The 20,824-nt window shown below is 45.2% G+C and overlaps 2 protein-coding genes across 2 annotated transcripts in view; one reads left to right on the top strand and one right to left on the bottom strand.

Annotated features, from left to right (window-relative positions):
• LY9 (lymphocyte antigen 9) overlaps positions 1–2,851 on the top strand; it is a 31,300-nt gene extending 28,449 nt beyond the window's left edge. Inside the window, exon 9 of the mRNA XM_004089845.3 lies at positions 2,783–2,851. Coding sequence (XP_004089893.2) covers positions 2,783–2,851 — 69 coding nt within the window. The remainder of the gene's footprint in view (positions 1–2,782) is intronic.
• Positions 2,852–5,141: 2,290 nt separating this feature from the next.
• Positions 5,142–20,824, bottom strand: part of CD244 (CD244 molecule) — a 32,613-nt gene continuing 16,930 nt past the window's right edge. The window contains exons 2-9 of the mRNA XM_030823200.1: positions 16,769–17,086; positions 16,395–16,670; positions 13,844–13,954; positions 13,355–13,422; positions 11,087–11,158; positions 8,984–9,049; positions 7,490–7,546; positions 5,142–6,407 (exon numbers count right to left, since the gene is read on the bottom strand). Of these exons, the coding sequence (XP_030679060.1) occupies positions 6,327–6,407; positions 7,490–7,546; positions 8,984–9,049; positions 11,087–11,158; positions 13,355–13,422; positions 13,844–13,954; positions 16,395–16,670; positions 16,769–17,086 (1,049 nt within the window). The 3' untranslated portion in view covers positions 5,142–6,326. The remainder of the gene's footprint in view (positions 6,408–7,489; positions 7,547–8,983; positions 9,050–11,086; positions 11,159–13,354; positions 13,423–13,843; positions 13,955–16,394; positions 16,671–16,768; positions 17,087–20,824) is intronic.

Here is a 20,824-nt window from a genome sequence, read left to right as displayed (position 1 = left end):
CTGGCTAACACGGTGAAACTCCGTCTCTACTAAAAATACAAAAAAATTAGCCGGGCTTGGTGGCAGGCGCCTGTAGTCCCAATTACTCGGAGGCTGAGGCAGGAGAATGGCATGAACCTGGGAGGCAGAGCTTGCAGTGAGCCAAGATCGGACCACTGCACTCCAGCCTGGGCAACAGAGCAAGACTCCGTCTCAAAACAAAGAAAAAAAATATCCCAGCCTGGGTAACATGGTGAAACCCTGTCTTTATAAAAAGTTCAAAAAAAATTACCCAGGCCTGTGGTGGTACACACCTGTAGTCCCGGCTACTTAGGACACTGAAGTGGGAGGACCGCTTGAGCCAGAGAGTTCGAGGCTGCAGTAAGCCAAGATCAAGCCACTGAAATCTAGTCTGGTTGACAGAGTGAGACCATGTCTTAAAAAAAAAAAAAATCCCTTACAGGTAGAATTTATCATTAAATAATCATAATGGTAATAATAACTAACTTGCTTTTATATGAAGTTTTGCAGATACAATACCTTGATACACATTCTTCTCTGATCTTTGTAATACTTCTAGAAAAGTGTTGTCATCCACATTTTATAGCCGAAGAAACTGAGATTCAAGGAAGTTAATTTTGCCTAAGGTCACAAAGGTAGTAGTTGGAAGTTCTGGTATTAAGAACCGTGAGGCTTTTTAAGATCATCCTGAGTAATCTTAAATAATTCACCTTGATCTGACTGTCCACTCCATTTTCACTTTCCTGAAAACATCGGGTCCATTCATACTTTTGCTTCCAAATCTCCCCCAAATTCCCTCCCTATAACATATTCAAAAAAATATTTTTTTAAAAACTCTCGGCTGGGCGTGGTGGCTCATGCCTGTAATCCCAGCACTTTGGGAGGCCGAGGCAGATGGATCACCTGAGGTTAGGAGTTCAAGACCAGCCTGGCCAACATGATGAAACCCCATCTCTACTAAAAATATAAAAATTATCTGAGTGCGGTGGCAGGCACCTGTAATCCCAGCTACTCAGGAGGCTGAGGCAGGAGAATTGCTTGAACCCAGGAGGTGGAGGTTGCAGTGAGCCAAGATCGCACCATTGCACTCCAGCCTGGACAACAAGATCGAAACTCCATCTCAAAAAAAAAGGAAAAGAAAAGACAAGACAAGACTACAGCTGACCCTTGAACAATTCAGGGTCACCTTCACATTGAGTAGGTGAGGATGAAGACCTTCATCCGATCAGAAGGGCTCACCTGTAAGTTGAACACTTGTGCATACATGGTGTTCTCTCCAAGGAGGAAGAGGAAGGGTTGGTCTTGCTCTCTCAAGAGTGGTAGAGGTAAAAGAGGTAGAGGAGGTAAAAGGGGAGGCAGGAGAGGCAGGCACACTCAGTGTGATGTTTATTGAAAAAAAATCCGCATATAAGTAGCCATGCAGTTCAAACATATGTTGCACTTATGCCTGGTGTTCCATTATTGGAACACTAAGCATGTAGGAGTTATTTGTATTCTACTGTTCAAGATCATCACCAAGGTCTGATTTTTCGCTCATGCACAAATTCAAAAAATTGCAACCTCCTGCATAAATGGGTTAAGGTTACTTGACTGCTTAATAAATTGTATGCACAGTTCCTAAGGGTTTTTCAGATGCTGAAGGTGGGGAATATCACTGCACTGTGGTAAAGGGGAAACACTTCATGAAAAAGGAATTTGGGTTGGGCCTTAAAAGATGGATAGAATTTGCTCAGTAAACACTTGTTGGGATGTGTGGTTTGGTTCAACCATCATCCATGTCATCCTGACTTCTAGACAGTAGTCTAATGCTTAGCCAGCTAGAGACTTTGCCTTGGAACCTAAGGCCAAATCTGTGCTGTTCACTGCATTCCCAGAGCTGCTTTCTACTCCGGCCTGGCCCTTTGTGTTTGGGTCAATACCGGTCAAACTTAAAGTCATGAACGTCAGTCCCTGCTCTGAGTTTCAGAATGACCACCACGTGTCTGGTCAGTCCTGCAAGGCACCCACACTACCCTGGAGACTGAAACCCCTGAAACCACCTCACGTACAGTGTAAGTGGAAATCATTGCATTTCCTGAGCCAAACTCTTGACAACTATATCCTTTGTCTTCAGAATTGTCAGGACCAGGAATTCTGGTTTTGGATCTCTGAAGGCCATTATTGCCTACTTGATCCGGAAATTCTCAAACCTACTTTAGTTCTTATTTCTGATATACCTCTCTGCACAACATCTCAAAGGTTTATGCTATCCCCAAGCTGTTGCTTGTACCCAACCTCCCGCTCGTCTGGGTCAGCGCAGAGCTTATCTGCTCTTTAGAGCCTTCCCTGAACACTCTCAGACAGGGGAGCCTAAGAACCCTTGAAACAGCTTGGATACTAATGGTCTGGACCATTACTTTGGAACTTAACCTCTGTCATCTAAATTATCTTCATATAAATGTTTGTTTTGTTTCTCCAGCCAAGGTGGAGATTGGAATCATTTGACAGTAGCTTCTTGAGGGCAAGCCCCTTCATTGTCATTTTTTTATCCCCTGGATTTGCTGCACTAAACTGTCTTGTACTGGCCTTGCAGAGAGTCCAGCCCACACACAGCCTTTCCTATTAGGAGCCTCCACAAATGCTTGGCATCAGGCTGGCTGATTGTGCCATCCCTGGGTCAGCACATACGACTCTACTTCTGTAGGATGGACCGGTCATAGCCTGGCCTTGTCTTCCTCTTTCATCAGCCTCACTCTTCCAAGGCTTTATTAACCACATTCTTATGTGGATTTTTGGCTCACAGGTGGTGCCGCCACTACAACAGAATGATCTTGAGATTCCTGAAAGTCCTACCTATGAAAATTTCACCTGAAAGGAAAAGCAGCTGCTGCCTCTCTCCTGGGACTGTGGGGTTGGAGAGTCAGCTGGACCTCGTGGGGCCTGGGGCTCACAGACAGAAGCACCTCAGAATTTCCTTCAGTGCCTCAGAGATGCCTGGATGTGGCCCCTCCCCCTCCTTCTCACCCTCAAGGCCTCCCAAACCCATTAATAGTTCAGACACAGGCTCCTTCTTGGAGCCTATGGGCTTCAGATGTCTTTGCCCCGTTTGTCACCGCGCACACTCATAGCATTTCCTCCTCGAAATTCTACCAAGACTGGTCAAATGTTGCTGAGGGGCCTGGACCAGCTGTCCTTTACACCACCTTCTCAACACTGCTGAAATGAACCCAAGAGAATTGTCACACATGACACAAGATGTACGTAATATCATGCTCACTGCAGTGTTATTTAAAATAAAAAGCAGGAAATAACCTAAATGTCCATTCATTCAGTGAGAATCCAGTTACATATATGATTATATACCCATGCAATGGCAGACCCTGCCACTTGGAAAGCAAGCAAGGACTAATAGGTGCTAATATGGAATGGGCTCTAAGATACATTATGGAGTGGAAAAAACAAAGTTCAGGACCATGTGTATTGTATGCTACCAGTTGGATTTAAAAAAACATGTATGTTGGCCAGGCACAGTGGCTCATGCCTGTAACCCCAGCGCTTTGGGAGGCCGAGGTGGGCAGATCACTTGAGGTCAGGAGTTCAAGACCAGCCTGGTCAACATAGTGAAACCCCATCTCTAATAAAAATACAAAAAACAATTAGCGGGGCATGGTGGTGTGTGCCTGTAATCTTGGCTACTTGGGAGGCTGAGGCAGGAGAATCACTCGAACCCAGGAGGTGGAAGTTGCAGTGAGCAGAGATCACGCCACTGCCTTCCACCCTTAGCAACAGAGTGAGAGTTTATCTCAAGAAAAAAAAAGAAGAAAGAAAGAAAAAGAAAGAAGAAAGAAAAAGAGAGAGAAAGAAAGAAAGAAAGAAAAAGAAAGAAGGAGAGAAAAAGAAAGAAGGAAAGAAAAAGAAAGAAAGAAAAAGAAAAAAGAAAAAATGTAAGTCTACATGCTTACATAGGCATAGAAAAGCTATGGAAAGAAATACAAAAAACATGAGTGGCTGACTCTGGGGAGGAACTAGGAATCTCAAGTTGGGAAAGAGACATTTTTTACTACACAATTTTTTGTACTGCTGGATTTTTTTTAAACCATATGTGTGTATTACTCTTTTGCTATTTTGTAAAGGTGCTTAAAATGCCTGTTTCAAATAAGCCTCCCATATTTACCCAAAAGAACTTCCCTCCTTATTGCCCAGTCTGGACACAGAATACCCACAGTATCTCTCCCCAAGACTGTGGCCACAGCCCTCTCCTCTACCTGTAAGATGCACTATACTTGACTTATATTCATGATACTCTAGTGTACAATTCTGTTACCATCACCTTGCAGCCCATCTAGGTCTAATTGCAACCCATCTAGGTTTAATTGTGTGCTGCCTCTGTCATACTCTCCTGCACATGAGCCTGAACTCAGTATGACTTCTGTCACCTGCAGTGGGTACTCCTAGGAGTCCAGGCAGTGCTTCATACACAGCAGGAGCTCAATTACTGCTTGTTCATTGACTGGCTTTTTGCATAAATAATTATCTTGGTGAGGCATTATCATGGAAGCTCAACAATCAGACACATAACATGATGATGTTGTACATTTTTCTTTCTAGAATACAGCATCCTCAAAAGCCCTGACACCATAGGGTCTCTTCTGCTCCTTAAATAAATCTGGCCGGTTCAAGATCTATGCAGGACACATGAAAGGCCAGCAGCCGTCAATGGTCAGAGTCCCTGGTGTTCATCTGGACTATTTCTGAACCCCGTCATTTCCTACTCACTAAACTCCTTGACTCTGCAACTCAACTACCTGCCTTGGACCCCCAGGCTCTTTCTGAATATATTTCCCTGGGTTTTAAGCTTCTCACTTGCTTTAAGCTGTGGTCTGTTCACACTTCTCTCCAGGAGGAAACCAGCCTGGCCAGCAGCACAGTCTCAGGGGAAAGGGATCCTGCAGGGTGTGACCAAGTGCGTGCCTCGGCTCTCCTTCACAAGATGGAATAGCCCCTAGTGTCTGCTTCTCTGCTGTCCCAGTGTGAACAAGGCTGAAGGACCCTGCCAGCTCACCAGGAAGTCAGACCCTCTTCAGCAGTATTCAAACAGACATATGTTTATGGATGGCCCACAAGTGCCCTTTGGCTGCTATAGAGAATAAAAATGCAGGGTATGGTGAGGATACATAAATTTAATTCAGGCAAGGAATTCAGACTGCATCTGTGTGATATCACAGTTTTATATGAAACTCCTATGTTAGATACAGGGGAGGACAATTGAAGAACCAGGCTTCGTGCAGTATCACCTGCTGGGGTCTCTGAGTAAGTCCTCTCCCAGTTCACCCTTGTCGCTTTCCTGGGCTCAGCCAGAGTCTCAGCCCTGCTCCCCACGGCCTTGTTGAAATGTCTGGCCTGATGACTCAGGGAACCCAGCATAGTGTCTAGATTCCAACTGCCTCATTCTCAGCCCTCAGCTGCCTGAGCCCTCCCTTCAATGTGCATCCTGGGGAACCCTCATCAGGTCTCAGAACTTAAATAGAACATGGTTTCTGAGAGGCCTCTTCCTCTGGGAAGCCACTTCTATGAAGAAGCCAGATGGATTTCTAACAATATGTCTTCATCAATCAAACATCACACCATGGACAAAGCTGGTCTCCACACCCAGTTATCAGGTCAGCATATGCTCTGGGTGATTTTTCTACTCAGAGATGGGCTTGCTTTGCACCATCTACTCTCCCTTCAGCCCACTCCCCCTGGTGGCCAACTGGCCAGAGGTAAAGGTGTGAGATGTAGGGGAAAGTTTTTTCTCTGCAATTGAGTAAAGCCCAGGCCCTGGCCCCCATCCCTGTGCAGAACCCGCCAGCCAGTTCACAGCCAGACAGTCCAGGCTTCCAGAGGAGGGCTGTTTCTTCTTCCCCTGAGTCACCATTATCATTCCTTCCTCTTGCTTTGGAAGATGGGCCTGGGCCGGGGAGTGTCTAGAAATGCAGTCAACACAGATTGGGGAGAAAAGGAAACAAGTGACAGCTTGAAAATCAGGTGGAGGGAATCTCGATGCTAATAACATCACTTACATAACACTTTCTAGGTTACAAATACTTGGAATGTGGCCTTTTGTGACCAACCTAACCCCTCCACCCACTCATGTCTGATCTGTAAATTGGAAGATATTATTTAACAGCCTTGCTCTTATCATGGTTGTTAGACATCATTTTCAAAACAAAATATAGAACAAGAACAAATTTCCATATCCTCTCCAGACTAGGAACTGTTCTATAGAGACTCCTGTGCCATCATCCACTGTGCCGATTCCCAAAGCAGATGCTGATGTGCAAGAAAGGTGAGAATTGCTGCAGCAACTAGGAATAAATATCAAAGTTCTCCAGCTCTTTGCGGCTCAATCGAGCAGGGTTCTGGGCTTTAGGTTGACTCTTTCCAATCTGCAAAAGAAAAGGAGAAACTTCAGACCCTTCCACTGGGAGGTCCTTATCACAATCCTGTGAGGTATGACTTGCCATCCCCATTTTACAGATTTAAAAAATGAAGCTCAGAGTGATAAAACAAATTACTCAGGATCCACGACTAGTGTGAAGTGCAGGAGGGACTTGAATCTAGTTCTTCTGGCTCCAATTCCAGTACTCTCTTAACCACATATAGCTTTTTCATGACCTCACAAGCTACCTGGGTCTACACAGTGCCCTCTATGACCCTAGGTGGTCCAGTTGGCTTTAATGTTGGGTGATAGCTGAAGTGTCAGGAATTCCAGCAGGCAGCCACCCACCCCTCCCTTGTGACCAATGGCAGCATCTTTATCGGACCACAGGTGGGGAGGCTCAGGTGTAGTATCAGGCTAATGGGTAGGGGGGGAGGTTGGGGGATGCTCTCCATGCCTTAATTTCTCTGAGTATAAATGCAAAGTATAATTATACCTATCTTGTAGCATTCTGTGAGGATTAAATAAAATAATCCATATGGCAGGCTACCTTATCCATAATAAACCCCCAAGAAATGTTGAGTCCCTCCTTTCCAGTCCCTAAATGCTCTGATGGGAATCAATTCAACCACCAGGCTCAGTGGTCATCTTTGAATAGTGTTGACCCCTGCAGAAGATTAAGATCACCTGTGTCCTGGAATGGCTCCCAAAGACTTGCTAATTTTAGAAAATCATTTAGAGTCCTTTGTCTTCCCCTCTCTGATCCCTCCTCCAACCACTCTTGGAAAGGAGAGATGTCCATTTTGTGGCCCACAGCCTGGGAACTAGCTTGGGGATGGCCCTAATTTAGAACCCAAGCTGCCCAGTAAGTATCATATCTAAACACGCAATATGATCTTGGGTCAGACCCTCACTCTCCTTGGCCTTCGATGTCTTCATCTCTAAAACAAAGACTTGCATTAGAAGATCTGTAAATTCCCTACAACTCTGAGACTGTGTGAATGACCTTTCCCTAAGCGTACCCTTTCATGGCTAGATTTCAGGGCTATGCCACAGACACTAAACCCATGAGGAGTTCCAGAATCTTACCACTTCATAGATAGTGCTGTTGAAGGAAGAGCTGTGGTTCCTCTTCCTGGATCCAGACTAGAAATTCAGAAGGTAAAGAATGCTTAACTTCGAGATAAGCGCTCTCCCACTCCTAAGTGATGTGAGAGGTCCCAAAAGAGAGTCAGGGCCCAGAAAAATTCTGAGGCACTCTCAGCCAGAAAACGAATAGAATCTGTCACCCCAGGAGATGTTTATGGTCTCCGGGGAAGACACAATATATACAGTATTTGCCTATAATATGATATTTCTGAACCAAAATCAGAATTTACTGTTCCATACCCACATATACCTAAAACCCATACACATATATGTGTGTATATATATATGTGTATATATATATATATATACACACACACATACAGATTCTCAGAGCGCACACACACACACACATACACATACACATACACACATATCCCTCAGGCAATCCTAATGCAAATACTGCCCCAAACCACATATCTCTTCAACGTATGGCATACACACACCCTTAATGTAAACAATCCAGGCATATAAATAATTGCCAACCCAAGGGCACTAGAATTCAGAAGCACGTTCAGTAGCATATAGAGTTTTCATATACCAAAGCATGTGAACATGGTGCCTGTGAACATCTATATGGCCTTATATTGTAGCATATAATTAAAAATAAATCTCTCTCATGATGGGATCCAAGTAGGTTGAATGGCTTATTGGAAGGAGGTTGAATGAAAAGTCTGAAAATCTGTCCTAAACCCCTTCAGACCTGTGGTCCCCGACCTGCATGGACTTCCACAGTTGTGTGAACTCCCAGATTCCCATTCTACCATGTTAAGGCTTTCTGGCTTCATACTGTGGCTCCAGCCTTGAGAACACCAGTCTTCCCATCCCCTTCCATACAAGAGAAAAACAATGACCACGTGTACCAGGATACCCAACTCTGTTTCCAAGTACACAAGAGAGCTAGAGCTCAGCTTGGAGAAGGATTTCAGTGCACACGGATGGGTTGCCTCAGTCCGGAGGCCTCCACCAGCAGGTGACTGACTGGCCAGGACCTTTCTCTGGTCTCTGAAGGTCAAGATTGTGTCTCTCTAGATCCAGTCTACTCCTCCAGCTCCAGGCAATACGCCCTGCCTTGCAAACCCCTCCAGTATTTCTCACCATAGCCTCAGCTGGCCTACTAAGTACCCCGTAGTCTCTCTGTGCAAAGCACCTCCTTTCTGTCTCTGATTGTCCTTTACCTCCCACAAAAACTCCCAAAAACTTATCTAATCTACTGTTCTCTTAGTCTAGAAGCTGTTATTTTTCTCCAGACAGAACCAGAAAGGCATTTCTCATTGGCCCATTGACATTTAAATACAGTCATTTAACAGAAGCTACTCAGATACGCACAATAAAGAACAACTTGCCAGGATGTGCACACACACTCTCTCTGCAAACACATGCAAAATACACATCTACATCAACAACAGCCCACCACCACCACAGGAAGAGGCTCACCTTCCTGGAAGGCTGAATTAATGAATATAATGTATATGCAGGTTCTTGTGACGTGGGAGCAGAAGACTAATTAGAAGAGAAATAAAATCATTTCAGAAGCACAGATCCAGCACAACCCGACGAAGTTTATCTCTTCCATTCCTCCTCCTCAACCCTGCCCAGATGGAAGCTTCGAGTGTTAGTGAAAAGAGCCCTGGACTAGCCAAGAGGTCAGACAACCTGAGTGCTAGTCTCGCCCTGTCATTAACGAAAGCTTCTATTTGTTGAGCATTTATCTTATATTCTCCTCTAACTGTTTTTTGTTTTTGAGACAGAGTTTCGCTCTATTGCCTGGGCTGTAGTGCAATGTCTCGATCTCAGCTCACTGCAACCTCCGCCTCCTGGGTTCAAGCAATTCTCCTGCCTCAGCCTCCTGAGTAGCTGGGATTACCGGTGCCCGCCATCATGCTCAGCTAATTTTTGTATTTTTAGAGACAGGGTTTCACCATGTGGGCCAGGCTGGTCTCAAACCCCTGACCTCGTGATCCGCCCGCCTTGACCTCCCAAAGTGTTGGGATTACAGGTGTGAGCCACCGTGCCTGGCCTCTTCTCTAACTCTTTTAACACTCCTATAAAATAGGAATGATCATAATTTGCCCCATGCCACAAATAAAGTTCCAAAAGGATAAATAGCCCAAGTCAGGCAGTGCGTACACAGTAGAAGCAGGGCTCTTTCCTCAACACCTCAATGCCTCCCTTTGGCAACTTGCCTTCCTTCCCTGGACCGGAACCAGGTGTCCTCTAAATCAGGTAACCATTCTCCTTTTCAGATGCTCCAGAGGACGACCCTCATTCTCACCCAACACCATAGTTTGAGGGGAGCTCTTTGTTGCACTGATAGAAATTCCTCTCATTGGAGTTCAATGTGACTAAAACTAGAGAACTGCCAGATATCAACCACTCTTATAATCAGATTTTCTTTGCCCCACAGCTCAGCCACCAAACTGAAGATGGTGCTCAATTTTTTTTTCTTTTTTTAAAGCCATTTTTATCAGAAAGTTTTTTATTACTGGCCACCCGGAGGCAGTGTTTCCCTTGGGAGAGATGTCCCAGCCTGGGTTATCAATGTCATTTTAGCCATCAATATTAAAGGATGCTTCTCCAGTTTATGAGTGAATTTCTATAATCCCAGAATATAAGAGGTGGAGTATGAGGAGGTGCAATGGAGACTCAGAAACCCTTTGGCTCAGCTCTGCCACTACCTAGCTATGTAGCCTTGAGATACCAGTTGACCTGAGTCTCGGTTTCCTCATTGTGATATGGAATGTAGACCACCTCTAAAGTATTAGAACTATTTTCATGAGGCTGTTATGTGAGATTTAGTGAGAAAATACAGCTGGGTGCAGTGGTACACACCTGCAGACCTAGCTACCCAGGAGGCTGAGGTGGGAGGATCCCTTGAGGCCGGGAATTCAAGGCTTCAGTAAGCTGTGATTCTACCATTGCACTCAGCCTGGTAGACAAAATGAGATCCTGTCTCATAACGGGTATGCCAAAAATCTCACAAATCACCACTAAAGAACTTACTCATGACCCCAAATGCCACCTGTTCCCAAAAAAAACCTATGGAAATAAAAATAAATAAAGAGACCCTGGGTCTAAACAATAAATTTTTTTTAAAAGAAAAGAAAATGGACATTATTGCTAAGTCATAATAAAATAAAAGAGACCAATGCAGATTCATTCTTTCCTGAAAACGAATATAATAGGGAATAGGGATAAAAAGTGCAAGGGCCCCAAGTATTAGAAGCAGCAGCAGGGCAAGAAAGCAGAAGTTGAGTCCCCTAACCAGGTTTCTGCTCCTGTAGACTTTATCTGGGCCAGACCTTCTGCCAGACATGGAAGAAGAAGGAATGTCCACATCAGGCTTCCCAGCTGTGTTAAGATGCTCTAGAATCACATGGATCTTTTCAAATAATGTGTTAATGCAACTGAAGCCAAGCTATCTTCTGGATTCTAGAGGCACCAAGATCTTATTCTGCCATTCAATGGTGTGAGTTTCAGGGGGGCATTAGGAAACCCCAGAGATAGGTATGGAATGGACTAGAGAAACTGGAGAGGTACCTGGGACTGGATCATAGAGTAGATGGTGGTCCCCCCTCCAGGAAAAGTCTGCTCCTGCTCCTGCTCCTGCTCCTGCACAAGAAATGGGGATGGGGTAACATAAGCAACAGTTGGGTCTGTCCAGATTTAGATTGAGTGGGGAAAAATAGCACAAAGAAGAGGGGTTTTCAGGAGCCTGGGAGGGAGGTGGCAAGATTGAGGAGAGTCATTGATCCTCCCAGGATGGGAAGAGACAGGAAGAAGAGCAGTTTGGAGTGGAGCCATTAGTATCAGGAGCAAGGAACCACCCAGGTGTGAGGGATTCCAGCAACCCTGCCCAAAGAGAATGCTGTCACTTTCTTTCCTTTAGTAACTTAGAAACCCTTACTTGCAGAGCTCTGAATAGGTCTGTTATCTGAGCCTTACCTCAGAGCACTGAAATTCAGAAAGTCTAAACATTTCAAAGACCAAACACAGTTAAGCCCTCTCTAGATCATCTTTGAGGCCACCTTGCCCTTGACCTCAAACCAGCCCCCTGGGCAGCTACAGTGCTGGGTGCAGCCCTGAACCCAAGGGCCAAAGCAGGGAGCAGAGCTTCCTGCTTCCCTTTTCTTGTTCCTGCCCCTTAGGAAATCGGTGGTGGACGTATTTCATGCTGCTGGCCACTGAAAGCATATTGCCAGTTTGGGTTTTAATGGGAGCCAGTGGAGGCAGCAGGGTTCATTAGGCAAGGTGCAAGCAAAATTCCTGGAAGCAAGATGAAGCTAAGAGAAGCAGAGAACTGTCAGCTGTCCTTAGAGGCTGGGGAGTCATGGGCATCTGACAATGTCAATAACTTCATTTGTGTTTTAAAATACTGCAGGAGTTTGTTGCTTTTCTCTCCTGTCCAGACTCATGTGAAGTGTTTCTAGAAAGATTAGAGCTGGGTCTCAAAGTGAGACCACATGAAACTTGAGATTTAGGCCTTCAAACTGGAACCCTGAGACAACAGGGGCAGGCCAGAGAGGGCTGAGGCCAGACAGGGAGGAGCTCTTGAGTCAGAAGAAGTAAGCTAATAGGTCTGAATCCCAAAGAGGTTTCCTTTGCTCTAAGTTGTTTTTCCCCCTGTGGTCTCCTAATCTCAAGTCATCTTCTTTTTGGAAAAATAGATTATTTTTAGCAAGCACCCGGGCATCACTGGCTGTGGGTAGATTCACATGCTCTCGGGAATTTGTACCAGAGTCTGGTAGCAGTGAGAGAAACAAAGTCCCCTTTTATTTTTCACATTCCAATAGCCACTGCTTTATTTTTCACATTCCCATAGCCACTGCTGGGGCAAAAATAAATAAATAAATAAAAATATAAATTAAAAAACAGGCATGGGGAGCTGCCCTAACTGCCTCTGAACCCAGAGGCATCTGGGAGAGGATGCTTGCCTGCTCTGCGAGGCTGCACAGGGCCTCACGTATTTGGCCAGCGCGGAAGAGCCCCACCACTTGTGCTTCCTGCGTGCTGCTGGGTCTCCACAGCCAAGCGCCAGGGGGCAGTGGAAAGAAGGCACTTCTGCCCCACTTCACCCACCCCGCCCCACTTCCTGCCAGCAGTTTGCTAGGCTCCATCAGAGCTTTTCCCCTGGGCCTGTCACCACATCTGCCCTAAGCAAGACACAGCAGCGGGGGCATCTTCAGGCCCTCTGCAATTTCCTCCTCTTCTAATTCTTGGATGACAGACAGAGTTGGCCATTGCCTGCTGCAGAGAGCAAGTGAGAGGCTCTTGGAGGAGCCCACTCAGGCTGGTGGGCTTTGTGCCAGGCCAGTTACTCTCTCTAGTACCTCAGCCACACTCAGGCCTCTTCTCCCAAAAGGCTGTGAATGCAGTCCATTGAGCCAGCTACAAAACTGTTACGCTTTGGTTGGTCACACTTCCCAGCCTGTGTCACCATTAAGGGACTCATGAATGTAAGCCCTGACTCATCAGGAAAAAGAATTTGTGGTCAGACAACAAATACCACAGCAGCACTCTGCCTCTGCCATTGATTTCTGTTGTGCTCCATCCCTTCTCAGCAGGTGCAATCCTGCACCAAGATGCCCCTTCAGCCTCCCTTTCGTCTTCTCTGCTCCTTTTGTTTCCTCTTTTCATCCATCGCCAGAACTAGGAAGCAGGTGGAGAAAAGATAGATGGGGAAGGGCTGAGGGTCACATCAAAAGGACAGTTGTTGAGTCCTTTTTGTCCCTCTGCTCTGAATAACCATCATTGAAAGAGCATTTTCCAAGCCAGTTGAGAGAGACCCCAGCCCCTGGGATGACATACTTGATTTCTCCTGGTTTTCAGATCCTTGACATCTTCATAAATTGTCAAAAATTCCTTGGGATTGGTCTCTGAGGGAGGAAGAAAACAAAGAGCAGAGCTGCAGAAACCTCCAGAAGGGCTTTTGCTTCTAACAGGTCCCACTTCCACCCCAAATGGCCAAACCTTAAAAAAGGTTCTAGAAAGGAGGCAGGTTAGTGCTCTTCCCAGGAACCCCAAAGAGCACAGAGGCAGCAACCGAACTGCCCCTCCCACACCTCCTCCCAAACCAGCTGTCTACGGGGAAATCTGCGCATTTGGGACCAGAAGGCATGAACTGAGAGAGAGAGCCTAGCAGCCTGCTTTCCCCCCGCCACCACGCACGCACACATACCAAAGCTCGTTGAGGAAAAGGAGATGCTGTGCTCCCAGACACATCCCACTGGACGCAGGACAAAGTCACAGGATCCAAGGCCTCAGGCAGGAGCACCACCCCAAGGACCTTCCACTCACCTGACTGCTTCCCTTTCCTCTTTCTCCTCCATACACAGAAGCAGGCAAGGGTGCCAAGGAACAGTGTGCTTAGAATCACGATGATCACCAAAAACGGCCAAAATCTGAATTCTGAGGAAGACAGAAGGCATGAGAACTGAGCTGTCAGCTCACTCTCTTCTTCCTTCCCACCTGCCTGCTGCAGGGGCTGCCTCAAAACCCACTTTTCTCTGTGGTGTGGCTGATTGCCTCGCACTCTGTGAAAACAAAGTTTTCTCTTTGCTCATTTGGTTAACCTCCTCTGAGTGATGCCAAGAGCATGGACATATCAGACAGGCCTGGCTCAAATTCTAACTCTGTGAGCTCTGCACTATTTGTTTAACCTCTCTGGGCCTCTCAAGTCATCTTATTTTTGGAAGATGCCTCAGAGCCTCTTAGATTTTCTCACCTGTAAAAGGGGATAACGTTATCTACCTATAGGGGTTAATTACATGATCTAATACAGTTGCCCTCCAAAGTTTTGAGTTCCACAACATGGATTCAATGAATTGTGGATCCAGAATATTCAGGGAAAAAATTGCTTCTGTATTGAATAGGTAGAGGCTTTTTTCCTTATCATTATTCCCTAAACAATATAGTATAACAACTATTTAAATAGCATTTACATTGCATCAGGCATTATAACTAATTTAGAGATTACTTAAGTAAGGTATACAGAAGGATGTGCATAGGTTATATGCAAGTACTGCACCTATTTATGCCAGGGACTTAAACATTTGTGGGTCTTGGCATCTGTGGTAGCGGGGTGGGTCCTGGAACCAATTCACCATGGATACTGAGGGACATGTAGCACAACAAATGTTACATTTATCCATTCCTTTGTTTTTAACTCAAAAAATACTCATTGTGGCCGGGCGCGGTGGCTCACGCTTGTAATCCCAGCACTTTGGGAGGCCGAGGTGGGCGGATCACGAGGTCAGGAGATCGAGACCACGGTGAAACCCCATCTCTACTAAAAATACAAAAAAAATTAGCCGGGCGTGGTGGCAGGCGCCTGTAGTCCCAGCTACTCGGAGAGGCTGAGGAGGAGAATGGCGTGAACCCAGGAGGCGGAGCTTGCAGCGAGCCGAGATTGCGCCACTGCACTCCAGCCTGGGCGACAGAGCGAGACTCCATCTCAAAAAAAAAGAAAAAAAAAATACTCATTGTACAGCCAAGTTTTCCACTGTTCCTTCCTTCATAGCTCTTCCTCATTTGAACTTCTACTTTAAAGATTTGTGTCACACATGTAGCCTGAAATATAATCCAGCCAACAAGCGGAAGGAAAAGGAATTACGTGTTCCAAGGGCTGACAAGGCTCTTTACAAACATTATCTCATTTACTCTTAACAGCAATCCTGTGAAGTACTTATTATCATCTCCATTTTACTCAAAGGGGGAAGAAAATTGAGGCTCAGAGAGGTTAATGAGCCTGCCAGAAATCACAGAGCTTCTTTTTTTTTTTTTTAATGGAGATGGGATTATGCCATATTGTCCAGGCTGGTCTCAAACACCTGGACTCAAGTGATCCACCTACCTCAGCCTCCCGAAGTGCTAGGATTACATGTGTGAGCCACCACACCTAACCTCTAAGAGATCACAGAGCTTCTGAATAATAAAGCCAGTGTCCTAGTTCAGTGGCGTGATCTTGACTCACTGCAACCTCCACCTCCCGGGTTCAAGCGATTCTCCTGCCTCAGCCTCCTGAGTAGCTGAGATTACAGGTGCCCGCCAACACGCCCAGCTAATTTTTTGTATTTTTAGTACAGACAGGGTTTCACCATGTTGGCCAGGCTGGTCTCAAACTCCTGACCTTGTGATCCACCCACCTCAGCCTCCCAAAGTGCTGGGATTACAGGCATGAGCCACTGCACCTGGCCTGCCTCAGTCTTGTTTCTTTTTTGTCCACAAGTACTTATTTTTGTTGCCCCTATTTGGCTATAAGTTCCTTATGAATGAGAGCTGTATGGCTTTTTTTCCTATAATGCCCATGCTGCTGGCACATTAAGTCCCTGTTTATGTAAATAAAAAGTTGTGGAAAGTTAACTCAGGTAACTCTTAGGATGAGCATAAGCAACAGCCCAAGAACTCATCTAGGTATCCCTGGGATCATCCTGATGCTCCTGCTCCAGGCTACTGCTGCACAGTGTAGTTACCTCTTGAACTATGTGGCTTGGAGAAAGTTATCACTCAAGAGGAGAGGATAGTTCTCCATCAGCCTCTCCCAGGAAGAAAATAATGTTCAGGAGCCATTTCAGGACTGTCACTCATCAAACAATTATGCTCTCCCTCTGCAGAAGAAAAGCTTGCGTCTCCCAGAAGGAAATAGGGATAACATTTTTTTCCACAGTAGGATAGGCCTAGCTTTACAGGAACTGTGTGCCTGGAGGCCAGGGCTACCCTGGGAAGGGCTACAAGGCACTGGGAGAGGAGGCCAAGGGATTTTATCTCATAGCACATCTGTCTTGCACATGAGCCTGGTCGTGGGGTCCAAACCTTCAGCGCTTGTTATAGCCCAGTGTGTTCCACTTACCCTGATGGGCATTCTGACAGTCCTGAGTGAGATTCAGAGTGTGGCTTTCCCAGCTAACAGGATTGCTGACATTGCAGGTATATGTGTGCGTGCTATCAATGTCAACTTCCTCCTCCAGGCGGGTGAGGTTCCCTGCTGTCTGGATCAGCTTGCTCCCTCTGTACCAAGCATAGGTCACATTGCCATCCCCGGAGACCGAGCAAGACAGAGCCACTTGGCATCTCCCTCTGTCCAGGATCTTCCCCTGCCCCTGTAGGCAGGGTTTCTCAACTTTATCTGGAAGCAGAGATTCTGATCAGAAAGGCATTGGAAATACAGAAATTAGAGGCCTATAGGAATCAGAGAGGGCAGTATGAACAGTCCTGGAGACTTACCAAATACAAAAACCTGGAACTTGGCTGTCTGAACATTTCCAGATACACTGGTGACCTCCAGGCAGTAGAGGCCACTGTCCTGCTGCTGAGCTGCCTTGATGAGAAGACTCAAGTTCTTGACTGTAAAACTGAATCTATCGTTGGAAGTATTGGAAGGCAAAGAGTCATTCTCCCACTTCAATATCTCATGAAATTCATTTTGTGAGGGCAGCCACATCTTCCACTGAACGCTGTCAACCTTCATCTGTGTGCTGTTTGGTTGTAACTGGAGAGGCACTCCCGAGATGCTAACCACAGGGTCACCTGTTCCCTGGCATCCTAGGAAAGAGAACCCAAGCTGCAAGTAGCGGGAAGAGTGTCAGGCCTGAGCAATGTGGGCAGCTGGATGTGACTTCCCTTAAGCCAATAGGGTGGGGATGAGTATGAGGAGCCCAGAGCCTAGGAACACCTTAAAGTGTATCCCCTCCATCTGCCTCCCCTTGTCCCCAAGCTCTATGTCCCTAGTCTGAAGGATCCCAAAGACCAATAGCTGAAATCTTGAGTGCTTACTATGTGACAGGCAGGTTTCACACTTTATAGGTTTTAACTAAGTTAAAAGGTATGATGAGTTAAAAGAATGACGAGCCTGAAACCTAGTCAGTTTGGTGTTATGTTTTTGTTTTCTTTTGTTTTGTTTTTTAGAGGCAGGGTCTCACTCTGTCACCCAGGCTGGAGTACAGTGGCGCAATCACAGCTCACTGCAGCCTTGAACTCCTGGGCTTGAGGTAATCCTCCCACCTCAACCTCCCTAGTAGCTGGGAGTACAGGTTCATGCCACTGCACCCGGCTTATTTGTCTACTCTTTGTAAAGACAGCAGTTTGGCTTGAGAGGATAAATTCTTAACCACGATGTTATAAATACCACATCTCATGTGACTCCCTCCAAGCAGTGCTGAGGCAACTACTAACGGCAAGTAGTGACTGTCGGAAATTCTGAATGGTCAGGCCCAGGAAGACTAACCCTCCAAGCTGAACTCATGGCCCCTCAACCGTCCTCTCAGAGAGCTGAATACATAATCCTCTCTCGTGGCACTTGGCTCATTGGATTTTGATCATTACTTATTGATGTTTGCCAGTTTTTCAGTGATCAGAAAGTCTCCACAAAAATTTCTCCCTAGAAAACAATTTTTAAAACAAAACTACAGTTTCCAGGCAGATCCCAGCACTTCCCTCTCAAGGGATCAAGATGAAACCTAATGAATATGGGGGTGTGACAACCTAGAGCAATTCAGTGCAGTCAGTGTACAAAACTGGAAGTTCCTACAGCCATTTTTAGTAACAAAGCTATGCGGCATGGCCCAGCAGGTGCAGGAAATTAAAAAGTCTCTCTGGGTGAGTTGGGGAGGGTCAGGGAGGATTTGGAAGAGAGAATAGTAGATGGGGAGAGTTTTACAAGTGGCTCTGTTAAAATGGAGGCTATTAAGAAGAGAGTAATGGAGACAGAGGGGGTTTTAGATGTCCAGTGCATTATGAATGCAATCTCTGCAAGCCACAGATTCACCCTGGCATTTTCTCGAGACTAAGTAAACAATTAAAGGACTTGTAATACTATTTGTTTGATGAAATATGTTTCTTTGATCTTGATGCTTCTAAGACTAAAACACGTAGGTTCCCATTTATATTTACATGACTTGTACTGGCTCTGCCCATTACCAACCCAGAGCTTCTCAAAAGCAGAGACTGTGCTGTGCATCTCTGTGTCTCTCTCTCCCACGATCCTAGCACTATTTATGAGAACAGGTCAACCTACCAAATATTGCACAAAGACCCTGAGAACACAGGTGAATGAAAAAAATCATTACTAAGCCTACAAGAAGGACATATACTGTCCTCATCAATTATTCAGTCCTTACTGAGTCCACTCTAATCCAGCCCCCGAAGAGGCAGGGCCTCTTCATGTATAAGGCATGATTCCTGACTCCGGAGAGTTTGTGATCTGGAAACAGAACACTTTCATTCTACAGCATCCCCTTAATTGTTGAGATAAATAATCATCTAAGGAATTCTAATTATGTAATGAAAATCCAGGTTAAGACATGCTAACCAGTCCTCCCACTAAAAATAACTAGAAGAAAAATGAACAACATGCAAAAGCACATTGTTAAAGTTATCACAGAGTTTATAAAGCAGTGAAAAATTATGGGGCCAAGATGTGGAAGAAGGAAATTCAGAAAGGTGAGACTAACATTTCTGACTGTTGTTCCCTGGAGGCATCTTCTGATTCCATAAATGGCAGCTAAAAGGCCGAGAAGCTGAGCAGAGCTCACAATAAAACTCAAGGACTAAGAGAACATGAAGTTCAGGTCCCTCCTATTAGAAAGTGGGTATACCTAAAATCCATCAGTGTTGAGGTTGGTACCACAGAGGGCTATACACTAAGAGTAAGAGTGAACAAGAAATGAACAGCCCTCACGGGAACTGAAGCTCAGTTTTGAATCAACACAACCCTGGACTGAACTAATGATCTGGAATCTCTAGTAGCCCTAACCTGGGTGCCCACTAGAGGCAAATATAAGTTATGACTAGAGGAAAATAACATCAACCAGAGCATTAAATTATTTCTAGAATGTTTCATACACAATATCCAAAATGAAATGAAGTACAAGAAAAGGAAACATGTCCGAAAACCAAAAGACTAGAGACAATAGAAACCAACAAACAGGGCATCTACATAATAGAGTTGTCAGTCATAAACCTTAATCATGTCTAATATGTTCAAGGAAATAAAACATAAGTTTAAGAATTTCAGCAGAGAACTAGTGTGATAGAATGCAAAAATACCATGTCCTTGCAATGTGACTTTACAGCTCCTTCTGTCATCAAGAAATGGGGTTCATTTCCCTGTCTCTTGGAACTGGGCTGGTCTTCATGATGAAACGCAGCAAAAATGATGTTCTGCCAGTTCTAAGCCTAGATCTGAAAGGGCATTGCACATTTCTACTTGTTCTCTTGGAACCTCATCTGGCTGACATGTGAACAAGCTTAAAATAGCCTGCTGGAGAATAAGAGATCACATGATACAGAGATAAACCAACACAGCTAAGGCCATTCTAAATCAGCCACCCCTGGCCTGGTGCGGTGGCTCATGTCCGTAATTCCAGCACTTTGGGAGGCCAAGGCGGGCAGATCATTCAAGGTCGGGAGTTCGAGACCACCCTGGCCAACATGGTAAAACCTCGTCTCTACTAACAATACAAAAATTAGCCAGGCGTGGTGGCACACGCTTGTAACCCCAGCTACTTGGGAGTCTGAGGCACAAGAACTACTTGAACCCGGGAGATGGAGGTTGCAGTGAGCTGAGATATCATGCCACTGCACTCTAGCCTGCATGACAGAGCAAGATTTAATCTCAAAAAACAATAAAAAATAAATAAATGAATCAGCCACCCATGGCCAGTTTGGCAGCTGACCACACATGCATGACTGATGCAAGAGGAAACCAAAAGAATCACCTAACTGAGCCCCAGCCCAAATTGCCAAATAGCAGAATCACTAACTAAATAGGTAGTTGTTTTAAACTACTGGATTTTGGAGTGGGTCATTATGCAGCAATAGTTATGTGAAATTGGATTTTTTTTAAAGAATTAAATGAAAATTACAGAAATAAAATCTAAAATAACTGTAAAACAAACTCAATTGAAGGGTTAAAAAGGCCATTTAGATGCTATTGTAAAGAGAATTAGAAAACTGTTATAAAATATCCAGAGTGAAGTAAAGAAAAGCAAAAGGATAAAAATACACAAGAAGGAGCGTAAGAGATATTTGAGATATAGCAAAAGCAAAAGCAAAACAAAACAAAACCCCTAAACTCAGTGTAATCGGAAAGCAAGGAGACAGGAGAGGAAAGAGGAACTAAGCAAAAGAGACAACAGACAAGAATTTCCCAAAACTGACAAAAGCCATCAAGATAGATTTGTAAAATGTGTTACAAACCCCAAGCAAGATCAAAACAAACCAACAACCTGGGCACGGTGGCTCACGCCTGTAATCCCAGCACTCTGGAAGGCCCAGGCGGAT

Source organism: Nomascus leucogenys, chromosome 12 (genome assembly GCF_006542625.1).
Source record: "Nomascus leucogenys isolate Asia chromosome 12, Asia_NLE_v1, whole genome shotgun sequence".
NCBI classification, from domain to species: domain Eukaryota; kingdom Metazoa; phylum Chordata; class Mammalia; order Primates; family Hylobatidae; genus Nomascus; species Nomascus leucogenys.
This window is presented reverse-complemented; position numbering and strand designations above follow the sequence as displayed.